This window comes from Oncorhynchus tshawytscha, unplaced genomic scaffold (assembly GCF_018296145.1).
Source record: "Oncorhynchus tshawytscha isolate Ot180627B unplaced genomic scaffold, Otsh_v2.0 Un_contig_245_pilon_pilon, whole genome shotgun sequence".
In the NCBI taxonomy this organism is placed as follows: Eukaryota; Metazoa; Chordata; class Actinopteri; order Salmoniformes; family Salmonidae; genus Oncorhynchus; species Oncorhynchus tshawytscha.
Genome location: NW_024608591.1, coordinates 1 through 21050, shown reverse-complemented (window position 1 = coordinate 21050; position 21050 = coordinate 1). Strand labels below are relative to the sequence as shown.

General features: G+C 43.4%; 1 protein-coding gene, 2 non-coding genes and 1 pseudogene across 4 annotated transcripts; all 4 read right to left on the bottom strand.

The window, feature by feature from the left end:
- Nucleotides 1-303: 303 nt before the first annotated feature.
- Nucleotides 304-15472, bottom strand: LOC112259072 (NOP58 ribonucleoprotein homolog (yeast)). Of its 2 annotated transcripts, XM_042313402.1 has the most exons (12): nucleotides 15278-15472; nucleotides 14589-14665; nucleotides 14389-14441; nucleotides 12556-12817; nucleotides 12210-12274; nucleotides 8613-9020; nucleotides 8235-8398; nucleotides 7764-7898; nucleotides 6379-6440; nucleotides 3387-3529; nucleotides 836-957; nucleotides 304-749 (listed from the first exon to the last, which is right to left on the bottom strand). In XM_042313402.1, the coding sequence occupies exons 1-12, from the start codon at nucleotides 15320-15322 to the stop codon at nucleotides 696-698; spliced, it is 1590 nt and encodes a 529-aa protein (XP_042169336.1). In that variant the 5' UTR covers nucleotides 15323-15472; the 3' UTR covers nucleotides 304-695. The 2 variants fall into 2 exon arrangements, with proteins under 2 accessions (XP_042169336.1, XP_042169337.1); XM_042313403.1 differs by lacking the exon at nucleotides 3387-3529.
- On the bottom strand, nucleotides 7619-7702 carry LOC112259512. Its single transcript, XR_002954863.2, has one exon. It is a non-coding gene; the product is annotated as a small nucleolar RNA SNORD11B (small nucleolar RNA).
- Nucleotides 8481-8560, bottom strand: LOC121843646. Its single transcript, XR_006081699.1, has one exon. It is a non-coding gene; the product is annotated as a small nucleolar RNA SNORD11B (small nucleolar RNA).
- An 889-nt stretch (nucleotides 15473-16361) lies between the features above and the next one.
- On the bottom strand, nucleotides 16362-16538 carry LOC112259515 (annotated as a pseudogene).
- Between the last annotated feature and the right edge of the window lie 4512 nt (nucleotides 16539-21050).

Genomic DNA, 21050 nt, shown 5'->3' with positions numbered 1-21050 from the left:
TAACGAGTCTATATACAGGGGGCACCGGTACTGAGTCAGTGTGCGGGGGTACAGGTTAGTTGGGGTAATTTGCACATGTAGGAAGGGGTGAAGTGACTAAATGCGATATGTTAGTTTTGTATTTTGAATAAATGTACACACATTTCTAAACTTGTTTAGCTTTGTCATTTGGGGGGGTATCGTGCGTAAATTGATGGGGAAAAAACTATTGAATCATGTTAGAATAAGGCTGTAACGTAACAAAAAGTGGACAAAGTCAAGGGGTCTGAATCCACCATAGCTGGAATGAAAGGAAATACCGCCGACTGAGAAAATGGATTTAATCACTTGTGGACAAAGACTTGTGGGAAACAGCAGGGAAAAAAACATATTTTAAAAAAGGCACATCGTTAAACCAGTGGAGGAAGGAAGTGTTTTAACATGGACATTGATATTGTAGACAGTCTATTGGGTCTTTAGTTGATTAGTAATAAGAGGTTACAGTAAACTAAAGGTTCATCTTAAACTCAAATCCACAGGAGGATTTATACACCATCATCAAGTCTCATAACAGATCAGCTGCTGGTCATTCTGAAATAACCTCCGTCTCCAGTTCTCTAGTCTTTAAACGGTCAGGCTGATACGAGTCAGTCTGGTCCTGGTAGATACAACGACAACTAAAAGTCCTAATATAATACAGTTTCTCCCCAACCAGATTAATCTCCCTCTTCCTCCTTGACCTTTTTCTTCTTTTTCTTCTTCTTTGACGACTGAAAGTCACAAGAATAACAGATTAGTATGTTCGTTCAGGCAGGAATATATTTATTCTGGAGGCATGTCCCCATCAGCTACGTACTTCCTCTGTGGGAGAGACGGTCGCCTCCTCTTCCTTTACGTCCATCGCCTCCTCCTCGGCTTTCTTGGACTTCTTTTTCTTCTTCTTGGGAGTTTCTTCTGCTGCCGTTGAAGCCTCTGGTTCTGAATGAAAACAGAAAGCACCGTGAGACAAAACCACTCAAGATGGCTGAGAACCGGTCTCATGTTATGGGTTGTGTTGTATAACAGGATGGATGGTATATTATGGATTGTGTTATATAACAGGATGGATGGTTGTATTATATAAAAGGATGGATGGTGTATTATACAACAGGATGGATGTTGTATAACAGGATGGATGGTGTATTATGGGTGGTGTTATATAACAGGATGGATGGTGTATTATGGGTTGTGTTATATAACAGGATGGATGGTATATTATGGGTTGTGTTATACAACAGGATGGATGGTATATTATGGGTTGTGTTATACAACAGGATGGATGGTGTATTATATAACAGGATGGATGGTGCATTATGGGTTGTGTTATAGAACAGGATGGATGGTGCATTATGGGTTGTGTAATATAACAGGATGGATGGGGCATTATGGGTTGTGTTATATAACAGGATGGATGGTGTATTATGGGTTGTGTTATATAACAGGATGGATGGTGCATTATGGGTTGTGTTATATAACAGGATGGATGGTGTATTATATAACAGGGGTGGTGTTATAGAACAGGATGGATGGTATATTATGGGTTGTGTTATAGAACAGGATGGATGGTATATTATGGGTTGTGTTATACAACAGGATGGATGGTGTATTATATAACAGGATGGATGGTGTATTATGGGTGGTGTTATATAACAGGATGGATGGTGTATTATGGATTGTGTTATATAACAGGATGGATGTGTATTATATAACAGGATGGATGGTGCATTATGGGTTGTGTTATAGAACAGGATGGATGGTGCATTATGGGTTGTGTAATATAACAGGATGGATGGTGTATTATGGATTGTGTTATATAACAGGATGGATGGTGCATTATGGGTTGTGTTATATAACAGGATGGATGGTGTATTATACAACAGGATGGATGGTGCATTATAGATTGTGTAACAGGATGGATGGTGCATTATGGGTTGTGTTATATAACAGGATGGATGGTATATTATACAACAGGATGGATGGTATATTATGGGTTGTGTAATATAACAGGATGGATGGTATATTATGGGTTGTGTTATATAACAGGATGGATGGTGCATTATGGGTTGTGTTATATAAAAGGATGGATGGTGTATTATGGGTTGTAATGTATAACAGGATGGATGGTATATTATGGGTGGTGTTATATAACTGGATGGATGGTGTATTATATAAAAGGATGGATGGTGTATTATGGGTTGTGTTGTATAACAGGATGGATGGTATATTATGGGTGGTGTTATATAACAGGATGGATGGTATATTATGGGTTGTGTTATATAACAGGATGGATGGTATATTATGGGTTGTGTTATATAACAGGATGGATGGTGTATTATATAACAGGATGGATGGTATATTATGGGTTGTGTTATATAACAGGATGGATGGTGCATTATGGGTTGTGTTATATAACAGGATGGATGGGGCATTATGGGTTGTGTTATATAACAGGATGGATGGTGTATTATGGGTTGTGTTATATAAGAGGATGGATGGTGTATTATGGGTTGTATTATATAACAGGATGGGTGGTGTATTATATAACAGGATGGATGGTGTATTATGGGTGGTGTTATATAACAGGATGGATGGTGTTTTATGGGTTGTGTTATAGAACAGGATGGATGGGGCATTATGGGTTGTGTTATATAACAGGATGGGTGGTGTATTATATAACAGGATGGATGGTGTATTATGGGTTGTGTTATAGAACAGGATGGATGGTGTAAATGGGTTGTGTTATATAACAGGATGGGTGGTGTATTATATAACAGGATGGATGGTATATTATGGGTTGTGTTATAGAACAGGATGGATGGTATATTATGGGTGGTGTTATAGAACAGGATGGATGGTGCATTATGGGTTGTGTTATAGAACAGGATGGATGGTGCATTATGGGTTGTGTTATATAACAGGATGGATGGGGCATAATGGGTTGTGTTATATAACAGGATGGATGGTGTTTTATGGGTTGTGTTATAGAACAGGATGGATGGGGCATTATGGGTTGTGTTATATAACAGGATGGATGGTATATATGGGTTGTGTTATAGAACAGGATGGATGGTATATTATGGGTTGTGTAATATAACAGGATGGATGGTATATTATGGGTTGTGTTATATAACAGGATGGGTGGTGTATTATATAACAGGATGGATGGTATATTATGGGTTGTGTTATATAACAGGATGGGTGGTGTATTATATAACAGGATGGATGGTATATTATGGGTTGTGTTATATAACAGGATGGGTGGTGTATTATATAACAGGATGGATGGTATATTATGGGTGGTGTATTATGGTCTCATGTTATGGGTTGTGTTATACAACAGGATTATGGCTAAGAGTTACTCAACTGACCATCCACAGGTTCTTTCTTGGGTTTCTTGGTTTTGACTGTCACCGGTGTGGCCACCTCTTCCTCCTCCACCTCCTCAAACTTCCTCTTCTTGGAAACAGAGGGGAGGGTGGAGTCTCCGGAGGGGTCGTACACCTTCACGTCACTACGGAGACATGACAGAACGTTATTACGAACTGTGCGGCTAACTTAGCCGACGGTCAATTGATTGGTTTAAAGGCTGTTGGTCGACCAAGATGTTTTAGCCGAGCAGTAGCAAGTCAATTTATGGCACATGAGACACCTTTCTGATTCACGACCATCTCAGTGAATTGTTTGCGCTTGATTGTTAGTGTATATCAATTCCCCATTACATATATCACCAGTACTACATTTACCCTTCATTCCTATCATTTACAATCTACAATGCTCGTTTGGTTATGGTAATTTCAGTTAATGCATTCAATATATTAGTCTTTCAGCATTCTCATTGTTGGAGTGGACACATTGTTTGCAGAGTGCACAACCTATGCTACACTTGTGAGAGAAACTGTTTTATAGCATCCCTTTTACCAGTTAATTTAGTCCTTATTTTGTTTGGCAGCGCTCCTGTCAATGTTGAGTAAGAACGCAAACGCATAGAAGTAGACCTATATGCTGCCTAGCCTGCGCGCGAATGTAGGCTTAAAAATGTGCCCATCTGATAGTATTTCTGATGGGCTTAACGCACCACTACTAATGACCTGTGGAGCTTCTCAAAGTAATGCTTTGTCACCTCAAAACAGCAAGCAAACATACCGTTTTACCATCCATTGAGAATTACAAAAGTTCCTCAATGTATTTGAAAAATATTCCCAGCTCTCTCCTTTTTGACCACTCATGTCATGCTCGGATCCAATGGAAACGTCATAAAATAGGGCTACCTGATTACCTCCTTTCTCTTGATCAAATAGCCTACAGCCGTCTGTCCCGAGCTCACTGGCGGGGGAAACAGGGCCCAGAATATTTGATAAAATATTTCAAGCATGCGCCCCCCCAGAACCAAGTTGCGAGCATAGGGCCTCCCCCCAAGTTGCGAGCAGACCAAGTTGATACAATACTTCAACTATCGGTTGTCATGACCCTCTTTGGGTACAGCGAGCACCATACCCCGCTGTCTCCTAAAACCAGGCTGCTGTGGTCAGAGAGGTCGTAAATTCCAGCAGATTATCTCCTCATGGCCACAGTATATAGAGAGTGAGTTTTCATAGAGAGAACAAAGGAATTTCTTCCACCTCACAGAACTGGAGAACCGAACAACATTTATGTTCTGGAGAATGTATAAAAGATCAGTGAAGAATCCAGCTACGAACTGGTCCGTTGGGTACAATTTTGTGAAACTCATGGGCGACAATACGGCCAAATTACCATAAATGTTTATACAATAGCTTCAGATATGAGGCTAATTGTTGTAGAAGATGAATGAGGATGATACTCTTTGTGAAATTGTGTAATGTGATTGGACTGTTTAATGAAGGAAACTCCAATTCCCTTTGGAGTTTAACTAAATCAGAGGACCGTCCATGAGCACAGTTATGGTCTGGTGTCCTGGGACAGGCCCTTTTCTGCTCTTCCGAATAAAACCCGGGTTTTCTATCACCAGACCAGCTCACCTCAATTACAAGATGGCTAAAGGTTGCAGACCAGCTTACCACAAGAGGGCCCAGGTTTGAGTAGAGACCATAAACCTAAGGTTTGAGTAGATGGCTGAATCTTTTAACCATACCACGTGGTTAAACTTTTAAGACTATCGATACCGACAGAATAGAACAAGTCTTTGATATTAATTACTAGTCTGCAGCTAGGAATTCGGTATCATTGAACGCGAAAACCAACAGCCAAAATATCTATCCTATAACGACATGAATGAATGTCACTGAACAAGCCATTCTAACCACGACAGAGAGAGCGGACAAACTCTCCAACAGAAACAAACGTTTCAACAGAGATACCGACGACACACTGAGCGTAAATATATATATTGATTGCAATAGTTCCTGAATGAGCGTTCATATGCGAAGGATTAGCATTTCAATTGTTATAATTATCACCATCTAAAAAGCCGCCATTAGGGCACATCCTCATTTCTTTGTAAATATACTGCTCAAAAAAATAAAGGGAACACTAAAATAACACATCCTAGATCTGAATGAAATATTCTTATTAAATACTTTTTTCTTTACATAGTTGAATGTGCTGACAAATCACACAAATTATCAATGGAAATCAAATTTATCAAACCATGGAGGTCTGGATTTGGAGTCACACTCAAAATTAAAGTGGAAAACCACTTAGCCCACTAGGGCACATACCCTGTATCATATCTTTGGAAATATATCTATTTTGTTTGTGTGACGCATTTCTGTGAATTACTTAGTAAATAAATTATTTTAAGACAATTGATGTATGGATGACTCAGTGAAGACTGGGTTCGTGCAGATAACCAACAATTTACAACGTTTGGAATGAGACTAATGTGAGGTAAATAATTCATTAATCAGAAGACTGTGATCAGATATTATATTTCTGAAAGTTATATTAGGAAAATTATAATCTGAATATTTTACTTCCTAGACTTCCTAGTTAATTACAGTTACATGATTAATCACAATAATAATAATTAGAGAGTTATTTGATAAATAAGTCATCAGTTTTAATTATGCCAAAGACACGACCAAGACTTGTTGTCGGGGACAGCCGCGACAGTCGGCCACGTTACCAGAGAGACGCGACAGTCGGCCACGTTACCAGAGAGACGCGACAGTCGGCCACGTTACCAGAGAGACGCGACAGTCGGCCACGTTACCAGAGAGACGCGACAGTCGGCCAGTTACCAGAGAGACGCGACAGTCGGCCAGTTACCAGAGAGACGCGACAGTCGGCCAGTTACCAGAGAGACGCGACAGTCGGCCAGTTACCAGAGAGACGCGACAGAAGGTTAGTTACCCAATACAGTAGTCTCCAGGTGTAACTCACCTCTTGTGTTGGTATTTGTCAGACTTCGCCATGGCTTTGCCTGTTCCACTGATTCTTCTGATCTGAAGGGATAAACCAGGGTCAGCACAATATTAGGGGACCGGTAGAGTAGGAGATGAGTAGGGGACAAGCAGAGTAGGGGACTAGCAGGATAGCACTGGTTTAACTTCACTAGGGTAGGGGGCAACATTCAGGAATTTTGGATGAAAAGCGTGCCCAAACTAAACTGCCTGCTACTCAGTCCCAGAAGCTAGGATATGCATAGATTTGGATAGAAAACCCTCAAAAGTATCCAAAGTGGTTCAAATAATGTCTGAGCAAAGCAGAACTGATTTGGCAGGCGAAAACCTGAGAAAAATCCATCCAGGAAGTACATTTTTGTTTGTTTGTTCTAGTTCTCTATACAATGCCAGTACAGTATCCGTTGACTTGTGACTCAGTTGCTATGCAGTTCCTATGCCTTCCACGAGATGTCAGCAGTATTTAGAAATGGTTTCAGGTTTGTTATTCTGAAAAATGCGGGAGTAAGAGCAGTCTGAATGACAGGACCCTACAGTGTCAGAGCTTTTTCATGCTCAATCCCGAGAGCGTGCCTTTCTTGTTTACCTTTTATATTGACAACGTTATTGTCCGGTTGAAATATTATCGATTATTTAGGCTAAAAACAACCTGAGGATTGAATATAAAACATTGTTTGACATGTTTCTATGAACTTGACGGATACAATTTGGATATTTTGTCTGCCTGTTGTAACTGTTTAGGGGACCGGTAGAGTAGGAGATGAGTAGGGGACAAGCAGAGTAGGGGACTACTGAGCCGTGGATTACTGAAGAAAACAACGAGGGTTTTGGATATAGAGACTATCGAACAAAAGGAACATTTATTGAATAAATGAAAGTCTTAGTGAAACCATATGAAGATCAAAGGTAAGGGATTCATTTTCTCTCCATTTCTGACTTGTGTAACTCTGCTTGGCTGGTTACCGTTTCGTAATGATCTGTCTGCTGGGCGATGTTGTCAAATAATCACATTGGTATGCTTTCGCCGTAAAGACTTTTTGAAATCTGACAGTGGTTGGATTCACACGAAGTTCATATTTAAAACTATGTATAACACTTGTATGTTTTCAGATTTTTTAAAATAATGAGTATTTCTGTTTTTGAATTTGGCGCTCTGCAATTTCCCTGGATGTTGGCCAGGTGGGACGCTAGCATCCAACGTACACCAGTGAGGTTATTAATGCGAGCTCAGATGAGGTAGTGACTGAAAAGCATCAGGTAGTTTCAGGATTGTCGACATTAGTCATCATCATCACTGCTTGGCATCTCATGTGGGCTGGTTGTTTTGGGCCTCTAGCAGTAAGGGGCAGAGAGAGAGCTACTTACTCCCTTCTCCTCTAGGTGGCGTAGTCTGGCCTCCAGCTTGGCACGGTTCTCAACTCCCATCTCAGCGTTTGTGTCCTCTCCCAGGGCATCGTAGCGGATCGCCAGAGATGCTTTGGCTGCCAGCATCCTGGAGATCTGAGAGGAGAGAAAGAAGCTTGACTAGAACATGACAGCAGTACTGTAGTGTGGAGAGACATTCTGATTAGAACTAGATCACACCTGAACATGACAGCAGTACTGTAGTGTGGAGAGACATTCTGATTAGAACTAGATTACACCTGGAACATGACAGCAGTACTGTAGTGTGGAGAGACATTCTGATTAGAACTAGATCACACCTGGAACATGACAACAGTACTGTAGTGTGGAGAGACATTCTGATTAGAACTAGATCACACCTGGAACACGACAGCAGTACTGTAGTGTGGAGAGACATTCTACTTCTAGTGATGGCTGGAACAAAAGCCTCACCTTGCCCTTGTTCTTGGCCGAGGTCTGTCCCACCAGAGAGGCGTGGTAGATGAGACCATATTTGGGCGTGTCTCTGCGCGTCTTCAGGGCTCTGAACAGGGCCTTCTCTGCTCCCAGGATCTGGACTGTGGAGGCCGGGTGCTTGGCCAGGTTCAACAGGGACCCTGTCAGAGAGAACCAGAGCATTTAGGAGCAGTTGGGGCGTTTCCAGCTGCCTACTACAGGTGTCCAGGTAAAAGGTTTTAATTCAAGCTCAGATGAGGTAGTGACTGAAAAGCATCAGGTATCAGGATTGTGACATATAGTCATCATAATCACTGCTTGTTTTGTGTTGTGAATGATTCCTGCTGTGTGATTGGCCGTTAGATCATGACTCACCAGCGTGTGAGATGAGCCGTGCCCCTACCAGTTCCCCCACCATGACAGTCAGGTTGGGAGCGATAGCCATCATCCTGTTCTTCAGATAGTCGTACAGTTGGGTGCGGTACTCTGTAATCTCTATCACCTGGTCACACAGGTGCATGATGTTGCCGATGTCCTCCTCTGACACCTCCGTTCCCATGGAGATCTCTGCAGCCAGTTTGACCTCTGCCTCCACCTCCTCGGGGAGATGCTCAGACAGGTCGGTGGTTGCCACGTTGGTACGAGCGCCTATCTTCCGGACACTCTTGCAGTAGGCCAGGTTGTCAGTGATGATCTTCCCCACCTCAGGGAAGTGCCAGCCGTACCACTCCCTACAGCGCATGATGTAGTTGTTGAGCTCCTTGTCCAGGTCATCCAGCAGAGCTGCACAGATCAAAACACTAGTTACACGGGTCCCCCCGTCTACAGACCACAATGCCGGTCGCCCCCCAGTCTACAGACCACAATGCCGGTCGCCCCCGTCTACAGACCACAATGCCGGTCGCCCCCGTCTACAGACCACAATGCCGGTCGCCCCGTCTACAGACCACAATGCCGGTCGCCCCCTCTACAGACCACAATGCCGGTCGCCCCCGTCTACAGACCACAATGCCGGTCGCCCCCGTCTACAGACCACAATGCCGGTCGCCCCCGTCTACAGACCACAATGCCGGTCGCCCCCGTCTACAGACCACAATGCCGGTCGCCCCCCCGTCTACAGACCACAATGCCGGTCGCCCCCGTCTACAGACCACAATGCCGGTCGCCCCCGTCTACAGACCACAATGCCGGTCGCCCCGTCTACAGACCACAATGCCGGTCGCCCCCCGTCTACAGACCACAATGCCGGTCGCCCCGTCTACAGACCACAATGCCGGTCGCCCCCGTCTACAGACCATAATGCCGGTCGCCCCCGTCTACAGACCATAATGCCGGTCGCCCCAGTCTACAGACCATAATACTAGTCACACCTGTCTACAGACCATAATACTAGTCACACCTGTCTACAGACCATAATGCCGGTCGCCCCTGTCTACAGACCATAATACTAGTCACACCTGTCTACAGACCATAATACTAGTCACACCTGTCTACAGACCATAATACTAGTCACACCTGTCTACAGACCATAATACTAGTCACACCAGTCTACAGACCATAATACCGGTCACCCCTGTCTACAGACCATAATACTAGTCACACCTGTCTACAGACCATAATACTAGTCACACCTGTCTACAGACCATAATACTAGTCACACCTGTCTACAGACCATAATACTAGTCACACCCGTCTACAGACCATAATACTAGTCACACCTGTCTACAGACCATAATACTAGTCACACCAGTCTACAGACCATAATACCGGTCACCCCTGTCTACAGACCATAATACTAGTCACACCCGTCTACAGACCATAATACTAGTCACACCCGTCTACAGACCATAATACTAGTCACACCCGTCTACAGACCATAATACTAGTCACACCCGTCTACAGACCATAATACTAGTCACACCCGTCTACAGACCATAATACTAGTCACACCTGTCTACAGACCATAATACTAGTCACACCTGTCTACAGACCATAATACTAGTCACACCTGTCTACAGACCATAATACTAGTCACACCCGTCTACAGACCATAATACTAGTCACACCCGTCTACAGACCATAATACTAGTCACACCTGTCTACAGACCATAATACTAGTCACACCAGTCTACAGACCATAATACTAGTCACACCCTGTCTACAGACCATAATACTAGTCACACCTGTCTACAGACCATAATACTAGTCACACCTGTCTACAGACCATAATACTAGTCACACCCGTCTACAGACCATAATACTAGTCACACCTGTCTACAGACCATAATACTAGTCACACCTGTCTACAGACCATAATACTAGTCACACCTGTCTACAGACCATAATACTAGTCACACCTGTCTACAGACCATAATACTAGTCACACCTGTCTACAGACCATAATACTAGTCACACCCGTCTACAGACCATAATACTAGTCACACCCGTCTACAGACCATAATACTAGTCACACCCGTCTACAGACCATAATACTAGTCACACCCGTCTACAGACCATAATACTAGTCACACCTGTCTACAGACCATAATACTAGTCACACCTGTCTACAGACCATAATACTAGTCACACCTGTCTACAGACCATAATACTAGTCACACCTGTCTACAGACCATAATACTAGTCACACCTGTCTACAGACCATAATACTAGTCACACCTGTCTACAGACCATAATACTAGTCACACCTGTCTACAGACCATAATACTAGTCACACCTGTCTACAGACCATAATACTAGTCACACCTGTCTACAGACCATAATACTAGTCACACCTGTCTACAGACCATAATACTAGTCACACCTGTCTACAGACCATAATACTAGTCACACCTGTCTACAGACCATAATACTAGTCACACCTGTCTACAGACCATAATACTAGTCACACCTGTCTACAGACCATAATACTAGTCACACCTGTCTACAGACCATAATACTAGTCACACCTGTCTACAGACCATAATACTAGTCACACCTGTCTACAGACCATAATACTAGTCACACCTGTCTACAGACCATAATACTAGTCACACCTGTCTACAGACCATAATACTAGTCACACCTGTCTACAGACCATAATACTAGTCACACCTGTCTACAGACCATAATACTAGTCACACCTGTCTACAGACCATAATACTAGTCACACCTGTCTACAGACCATAATACTAGTCACACCCGTCTACAGACCATAATACTAGTCACACCTGTCTACAGACCATAATACTAGTCACACCTGTCTACAGACCATAATACTAGTCACACCTGTCTACAGACCATAATACTAGTCACACCTGTCTACAGACCATAATACTAGTCACACCTGTCTACAGACCATAATACTAGTCACACCTGTCTACAGACCATAATACTAGTCACACCTGTCTACAGACCATAATACTAGTCACACCTGTCTACAGACCATAATACTAGTCACACCTGTCTACAGATAATCAAGTGTTTTATGCGTTTCCTTTGTCTGTATAAAAGTATCCTTGTTTTATGTTGTCCCTTTACATGGACAGAGTAAGACAGGGATGAGCAACAGGCTTCCACTGGCCCACCTCCTGTAGGCTCGCGGACACACATCCCTGTACTGGGGAGAGAAGTCAGTCAGAGCCTCAACTTACGGCTGAGAATTAGAATAACAGAATGGACAAGGTGACATTTTCACACGTGGTTGTTCATCACCAGTCACGTCATTGGCCTGTCAGCATTTTACTGTGTTAAAAGTTAACTGCACTAACTAATGTGCCTAGTCTATAGCAGAATTGTAGGAAATGAACGCTAAAAGTTAAATTCTCTTCACTGTCACGTGAGGGGGCCGCTAAAATGTTTTGCTTGCAAAGTGGGGGGGTAATTAAGTGAGATGTGTTGCGGCCCCTCGTGAGGTTTTTGTGGCCCCCACCCCCATCAAAGATGCCCATCCCTGGTCTAAGAGGAGGTACTTACAGATAGCTTGAACGATCATGGTATCCACTTTGTCAGGGCTGAACTTCAGCTTGTAGCGGGACAAACTGAGGAAACAGAAACAGGTCAGGATCTGCCATAGCAGCCTTTCAGGTCTTCTATGAATACAACAGAGGGAGGTGCTGCCTCAGGGGTAGTGACGAATGCTGAGGAAATCCACACGAGGTTTCAGACAGCATGATATAATCATCGGCAACACACACACTACATATTGATGTGAGTAAATTATAAAGTGTTTGTTATGTATTTTGTTATAAGACTAGTTGGTGTCATTTAATGGGATCCTAATAAATCCAAAACACCAAGCGTTGTCTGTGTTCCACCCTACCTGTGAGCCAGTCCCAGAGACATGGCGCTGATCTCCCGGGGGGGCAGCCCAGTGATCAGAGACTCCATCTGTGTCCTGATGCCTCTCATCAGCTCTGCCACCGCAGGGCTGTGGACACAGCTCAGGTTCAACTTCTCCTTGATGACGCCCCCCAGCTTAGCGTCGCTGATGGCCAGCTGTTCATGAGCTTCTTTAGCCACCACTTTCTTTAGGACCTTCTTCAGACTCTTCCCCATCTTCCCTTCCGTCATGGCCGTGGCCGCTGGACACAGGAGAGATATGGTTACAACATGAGGACAGGAGAGACGTGTACACGGTACAGCACTCAGGAGTCTAGTTCTGTGAGCTTGTGTGGTCTACCACGTTGCGGCTGAGCCGTTGTTGCTCCTAGACCTTTCCACTTCACAATAACAGCGCTTAGTTATCCGGGACAACTCTAGTAAGGCAGAAATGTGGCAAAATGACTTGTTGGAATGGTGGCATTCTATGACTGTGCCACATTGGAAGTTACTGAGCTCTTCAGTACGGCCATTCTATTGCCAATATAAAATATATATATATTTCACTTTATTAAACCAGGTAGGCCAGTTGAGAACAAGTTCTCATTTGCAACTGTGACCTGGCCAAGATAAAGAATAGCAATTTGACACAACAACAGAGTTACACATGGAATAAACAAAACAGTCAATAGAAAAAGTATATACACAGTGAGTGCAATGAGGTAAGATAAGGGAGGTACGGCAATAAATGGGCCATGGTGGCAAAGCAATTACAATATAGCGATTAAACACTGGAATGGTGGATGTGCAGAAGATGAATGTGCAATTAGAGATACTGGGGTGCAAAGGAGCAAGATAAATAAACACAGTATGGGGATGAGGTAGGTAGCTGTTTACAGATGGGCTATGTTCAGGTGCAGTGATCTGTGAGCTGCTCTGACAGCAATGTTTGTCTATGGAGATTGCATGGTTGTGTGCTCGATTTTATAAACCCGTCAGCAACGGATGTGGCTAAAATAGCCGAATCCACTAATTTGACAGGGTGTCCACATACACTACCATATACAAACGACTGTTATAGTTCCAACATTTAGACACGGGACATTAGTATTATGTATTTATTCATAGACTCAACATTGTTAGGGGTGAGTTCAACAACCGGCTGCTGTCAGTGTCGGTTATGATGGTTAAGGTTAGCTGTGGTCTCAGTGGTAGTGAGGAATACTGCTGAACACCTAAAGGCTTCTGCATGCTTCCAATCCCAAACAGTTGGGAATAGTTAGTGCATATCTTAAGAAACGTGTTTGTTTGGTCTTCGGTCAGGTGTTTTCCCCGGATGTTTGGGGCGGCAGGGTAGCCTAAATCTGTCCTTCTGCCCCTGAACAGGCAGTTAACCCACTGTTCCTAGGCCATCATTGAAAATAAGAATGTTCTTAACTGACTTGCCTAGTTAAATAAAGGTCAAATAAAAAATAAAAACTTCAATGATACTTATTTTCCATGCACATTTTCAAACTTCATAAATACTGCACCTAACAGCTTACGTAGATTTAAAATTGTAAAAATACAAATAAGGGGAAAAATGATATTTCTTGAGCCATCTTCAATTATTTCTGATTAGTTTAAGGAAGTGTATACTGGCTATGACTTCTCAAGTTGGACAAACACTACTATTGCCGCTTTTCTCATTTTTCAAGCAACGGTCTTTTAATTAAGGGAGTATGCTGTTGGTTCACCTAGCTGAAGCATGCAGAAGCCTTGACTGACAGCCCTTGTGCACTAACTGGTAAACTATAGTGAGCAACAACAGGAGAGGTGAAAGTATTCTGTCTACCTGCCAAGGCCTCTGTTGTGTCCTGGAATTTCTCAAAGTGCTTCAACTTCACTCTGGAAGGAGAAATGGTGGCGATATGTTATGTCAACTCCAGAAACATGTTCCTTATGCTGATAATGTGTAATACTACTGTTCATTGACAACGTATTCCCCTCGAGAATCTAAACACTCCTCTCTCCAGACATGGGGCCATAACTCACACTTTGTTGGCCTTCTCCGGAGTTTCGAACTCCTTCCATAAACTGTCCACCTCTTGGAGCTTTGACTCATCGAGGACCTGAAACAAAAAAAGGTTTAAAGTTCTATCAAGTACACGGGCATACCATACATTAATTGCATTAACTCAACTCAGTTTACGTGTGTTGTCATTAAAACCCGTCAGTAATGTGTGACAAGAAAGCCAGCACGCGGTCCCTCCAAAGTACCACGCACCAGTTATGCTAACTTGGAAGAGAAGCCTATTTGAAATGTTGGGTAAACATTGGCAACAAATAAATTATTTAACTTCGAAAATAGAACGGGTTCAAATAGTTGCATAATTACAAAAGCCAAGCCTAAGGTAGCAAAGTATCTGTATATCCAGCAGATCTAGGTAACTTGCCACATGCAACGTGATTGCTTAACTGCAGCGTGTTGAATGAGAAGGCCTCGTTGCGGTAAAGGTTTGCATGCGAGAACTACCACGACGACCTAAATAGAGAATCCATGTGTACTATAAACAATGTTAAACAGGTCTTGACATTGAAATACTTTGTATTTTAATACAATATCTAGCTACTCCAGGAAAACAACGTATGTAGCTAGCCACACCGCGAACCCGGTTCAATAATAGAAAATTGTCATGCACCCATCTAAAATTATTAGAATATAACTTTAGCTAAATACTCACTTTAAATATTGCATAACCAGCAGCGGTTTCAAATAAAACAAGCATCTCTGACGCTTTTTCACCAAGTTTAAACCCGAAACAAACTTATCTCCTAGAAAGCCTTCGCTAGTCGCAGTTCCAACAGGAATGTGTTCCACGCGGTGATCTGTGTGCCTCACCCGGAAGCACGTCCTCTCTCTAACATCGCGAGAAGTGGCACAGTGAACTATTTGGAGACAAACAAATCCGACGAGAACAGTTTGGTCGCGAACCGCGTACACGTATTTTGCAGTTGTTATCGCGCTTATGTTCCTAGCGCCAACGGTGCATGTTCCTTCCATACAGTAAAACCTTGCAGGACAAAACGATACACACAAATCACCCCAAAGTAAGACAGGAATTAATCAAATCAAACAAAACGTATAAAAGTTTACTGTCACACACCAGTTAGTTGTTTTACAGGGTCAGCTATAGTGAGTAGTACGGAGACCCATTTTTGCGTACAGTTGTTATTTTGATGAATGTTTTTGCAATTTTGACGGTACAATATATTTTTTATGTATTTTTTATGAATGTTTTTATGTGTTTAAAAAACATTTTCGAAATGCTACTTTTTACTGTTTTGCAAAAGTTGTGTCTTGTGGACTCTGTTTTGAAAATCGACATTGTTTTAAAGAAATGCTTGTATGTGATTGAGAGAAACTAATACATACAGACAGTTGCTTGTGAGACAGTCCATGTTACCAGTGCATGACTTTAGCACATTCCATAGTTTATTCTGTATAGTCTTCTACTGTATAGATTTCCAATCATAACAAAAAAAATGTTTAACTACTTTATTACTGAGCTCTGTGTGTATATTTTTGATCATGCACTGTTGAGGAAAGTTTGCAAGTAAGTATCCCGTGCACGTGACGAAAAATCTTTGATTGGAAGATGAAGGCACCCCATTCCCAACAGCTATCGTAGTCAATAAAACGGTGACCGATTTGACCAGCACTATCGAGCCATCATTGATATTGAAATGAAGTTGCTCAATGTGAAAATACAATATAGACCAACGAAGCAACTCTGTTTCCTCTGTCTGATTTCTCTTTACAATGAAAGGGGGTGCACCGTTCCTGGAGGTACTGCAATACCAGGTCGATGCGTGGAGTGGACGGAGCAAGCCCCTATTCCATCTCCCTATTCCAAAAATCAATTTAATATATGGTCCCCAGATAGGGGACGTATCAGATATTAAACTGATAAGAACAGATTTTCTTTATTTTGGAAAAGTTTTATTTACACATTTCCTTTAAAAACAGCTCATACATTTTTTACATCATTTATACACATAAAAACGGCAATAAAGGCATAAAACACAGCATTTGAAAGTTACATTTAAATTTGTTAAAAAGTACATGTTGTTAAAACCAATGAGAACAACCATGAATAAAAGTACTTTCCTTGTAAAAACATCACATCTGTAAAAGCCATTTAAAATGTGTACTAATGATCTAACAAGGGTCACACATCTTTAAGACATGAAAAACATGTTAAAAAGTCACTTTGTTAAAAGGCTGTCTTCGGTCCCTTGTACAGGAACGGGGTGAGTCCTTATCAAACTCGCCTCATCCTGCTCCTCTGAATAAATTACAATCAAAGTTTAAAAGGGTTATCGCTCCAGTTCTTCAGGTCCGTCCTGTCATTTTTCTTATATAAAAGAGTCACGATCCCCACTCTAAAACTGTCAGGTAGTCTGTCAAGATGTTCAAAGTCAGTAAAAACAGTCAGAAGTTCGTCGGCTAAAACATCCCAAAAGGCCAAATAAAACTCCAAAGGGAGGCCGTCCTACCCCGGGGATTTACCCCTCTTAAAATGTTTCAGTCCTTGGTCAATTTCTGTCCTCGTCAGGTCTTTTATCAGGTCGTCTGTGTTGGGTAGGGTCTTGTCGATGTAGGTTAAAACGTCCCCCATGGTCTCTTCACAAACATCTTTTACCCCAAACAGTTCCCCATAAAAATCCTTGACTACTTATTTTATTCCCTCTGTATCTGTTTTTAAAACCCCATCTTTATTTTTTAAACCAGTCATTAATCTACCCTATTTTCTTAAAAAAGTACTTAGTGCACTTCTCCCCCTCTTCTAATTCCCTTTCTTTACTTCTTAAAATAACCCCCTTGCTTTTCTGTTCTGCTAAAAGTGCCATTTCCTTCTTTAATTTCTTGGTTAAAATCAAGGCCCTGTTGGCATAGGTTAAAATACCTTTCCAGTCGCTTTTGCAGTCCCACCATGCATCTATCTTTTCTCTGCTTTTTCTTTCCTATCTCTCTAAAGAAGGTCCTCGTCCTTCCCTTCACCATTTCCCACCACTGTGCTCGTGTGTCAAAGAAGTCCTGTAGCGTCTGCCACTGGCTGAACTGCTCTCTGTACTGACTAACTACTCTATCATCTTCTAGAAGGGAGCAGTTCAGTTTCCAGGGCCCTCTTCCCACAGTCACACCCGAAGATAGTGAAAGGGTGCACGGCAGCATTACGTGATCTGAGAAGAAAGCAGGGGTTATTCTAGCATCAGTTGGGGGACAGTCCCGGGTAAACAGATAATCAATGCGAGAGGCTCTGGTGCCATCACCACTGGTCCAGGTGAAGCCCTCCTCTCTTGGATGCAGGGTTTTAAAACAGTCAGTCAGTTTAAAATCCCTGCACAGCCCTTGCAATAAAACACTTGACCTGTCCACCTTAAAATCCTTTCCTGCCCCTCTCCTGTCTGCTCTACTAAAAACACAGTTAAAATCCCCACACACCACTAGAGGATCCCTCCCTAGCATGTGGGACTGCAGGTCTTCTAAAAGTGTGCACCGGTCATGTTTGTCGTTAAAACCATACACATTTAGCATGTTAAAATCCCTCCCCATAAAAGTACAATTGGCTTAAACAGCACGCCCGCCTACCACCACCGTGCTCCCCTTCACCACCACCTGTGGGGTCTTGATTAAAATGGCAACACCGTCGTTCTTGTTAAAATTGGAACCACTCCAAATGGAGGGCCCGTGCTGCCACATATCCTCCCATTTCCTGTAAGAGGATAATATGATGAATCATAGATTGGCAAGGAAATCCTCTTCATCTTCACTGTCCAACTGCATTGTCACGGAGCTGGAACCAGCAGGAGGATGGAGAGGCTTGATGATTGAGTTGGAGGCGTGCGTGGCCACGCAGTCGTGGGTGAACAGGGAGTACAGGAGAGGGCTCAGAACGCACCCTTGTGGGGCCCCAGTGTTGAGGATCAGCGGGGAGGAGATGTTGTTGCCTACCCTCTCCACCTGGGGGCGGCCCGTCAGGAAGTCCAGTACCCAGTTGCACAGGGCGGGGTCGAGACCCAGGGTCTCGAGCTTGATGACGAGCTTGGAGGGTACTATGGTGTTGAATGCCGAGCTGTAGTCGATGAACAGCATTCTCACATAGGTATTCCTCTTGTCCAGATGGGTTAGGGCAGTGTGCAGTGTGGTTGAGATTGCATCGTCTGTGGACCTATTTGGGCGGTAAGCAAATTGGAGTGGGTCTAGGGTGTCAGGTAGGGTGGAGGTGATATGGTCCTTGACTAGTCTCTCAAAGCACTTCATGATGACGGATGTGAGTGCTACGGGCGGTAGTCGTTTAGCTCAGTTACCTTAGCTTTCTTGGGAACAGGAACAATGGTGGCCCTCTTGAAGCATGTGGGAACAGCAGACTGGTATAGGGATTGATTGAATATGTCCGTAAACACACCGGCCAGCTGGTCTGCGCACGCTCTGAGGGCGCGGCTGGGGATGCCGTCTGGGCCTGCAGCCTTGCGAGGGTTAACACGTTTAAATGTCTTACTCACTTCGGCTGCAGTGAAGGAGAGACCGCATGTTTTCGTTGCAGGCCGTGTCAGTGGCACTGTATTGTCCTCAAAGCGGGCAAAAAGTTATTTAGTCTGCCTGGGAGCAAGACATCCTGGTCCGTGACTGGGCTGGGTTTCTTCCTGTAGTCCGTGATTGACTGTAGACCCTGCCACATGCCTCTTGTGTCTGAGCCGTTGAATTGAGATTCTACTTTGTCTCTGTACTGGCGCTTAGCTTGTTTGATAGCCTTGCGGAGGGAATAGCTGCACTGTTTGTATTCAGTCATGTTACCAGACACCTTGCCCTGATTAAAAGCAGTGGTTTGCGCCTTCAGTTTCACACGAATGCTGCCATCAATCCACGGTTTCTGGTTAGGGAATGTTTTAATCGTTGCTATGGGAACGACATCTTCAACGCACGTTCTAATGAACTCGCACACCGAATCAGCGTATTCGTCAATGTTGTTGTCTGACGCAATCGAAACATCTCCCAGTCCACGTGATGGAAGCAGTCTTGGAGTGTGGAGTCAGCTTGGTCAGACCAGCGTTGGACAGACCTCAGCGTGGGAGCTTCTTGTTTTAGTTTCTGTCTGTAGGCAGGGATCAACAAAATGGAGTCGTGGTCAGCTTTTCCGAAAGGGGGGCGGGGCAGGGCCTTATATGCGTCGCGGAAGTTAGAGTAACTGATCCAGGGTCTTTCCACCCCTGGTTGCGCAATCGATATGCTGATAAAATTTAGGGAGTCTTGTTTTCAGATTAGCCTTGTTAAAATCCCCAGCTACAATGAATGCAGCCTCCGGATAAATCGTTTCCAGTTTGCAGAGAGTTAAATCAAGTTTGTTCAGAGCCATCAATGTGTCTGCTTGTGGGGGGATATATACGGCTGTGATTATAATCGAAGAGAATTCTCTTGGTAGATAATGCGGTCTACATTTGATTGTGAGGAATTCTAAATCAGGTGAACAGAAGGATTTGAGTTCCTGTATGTTTCTTTCATCACACCATGTCACGTTAGTCATAAGGCATACGCCCCCGCCCCTCTTCTTACCAGAAAGATGTTTGTTTCTGTCGGCGCGATGCGTGGAGAAACCCGCTGGCTGCACCGCTTCGGATAGCGTCTCTCCAGTTAGCCATGTTTCCGTGAAGCAGAGAACGTTACAGTCTCTGATGTCCCTCTGGAATGCTACCCTTGCTCGGATTTCATCAACCTTGTTGTCAAGAGACTGGACATTGGCAAGAAGAATGCTAGGGAGTGGTGCACGGTGTGCCCGTCTCCGGAGTCTGACCAGAAGACCGCTTCGTTTCCCTCTTTTTCTGAGTCTTTTTTGGGTCGCTGCATGTAATCCACTCCGTTGCACTGGTTGTAAGGCAGAACACAGGATCCGCATCGCGAAAAACATATTCTTGGTTGTACTGATGGTGAGTTGACGCTGATCTTATATTCAGTAGTTCTTCTCGGCTGTATGTAAAGAAACCTAAGATGACCTGGGGTACTAGTGTAAGAAATAACACGTAAAAAAACAAAAAACTGCATAGTTTCCTAGGAACGCGAAGCGAGGCGGCCATCTCTGTCGGCGCCGGAAGTACATTCCCTTTGGATCGTTCTTCAAATTATACCACCCTGGTAGTGGTGGAGTAGGGGCCTGAGGGCACAGTGTGTTGTAATGTTTTAAAATTGTATAAACTACCTTAATTTTGCTGGACCCCAAGAAGAGTAGCTGCTGCATTGGCAGCAGCTAATGGGGATCCATAATAAACCCCAGGAAGAGTAGCTGCTGCTTTGGCAGCAGCTAATGGGGATCCATAATAAATACAAATATTAAATGTACAGGCTACAATGTGGGGATCTCATGCACAGTGATGCCAACTTAACCATTTTGTTGATTTAGCAACTTTTCAGAGTACCCTGGCAACTTTTCTTTCAAACAGCACCTAGCAATAACACGT

Excerpts from the sequence above, each read along its gene's own strand:
- LOC112259072 (XM_042313402.1), bottom strand. The coding sequence starts at position 15,322 with ATGCTTGTTTTATTTGAAACCGCTGCTGGTTATGCAATATTTAAA. Across the intron at positions 14,442-14,588 it reads CCGGAGAAGGCCAACAAAGT|AGTGAAGTTGAAGCACTTTG; the intron begins GTGAGTTATGGC and ends TTCTCCTTCCAG. Across the intron at positions 750-835 it reads CCGTCTCTCCCACAGAGGAA|TCGTCAAAGAAGAAGAAAAA; the intron begins GTACGTAGCTGA and ends TGTGACTTTCAG.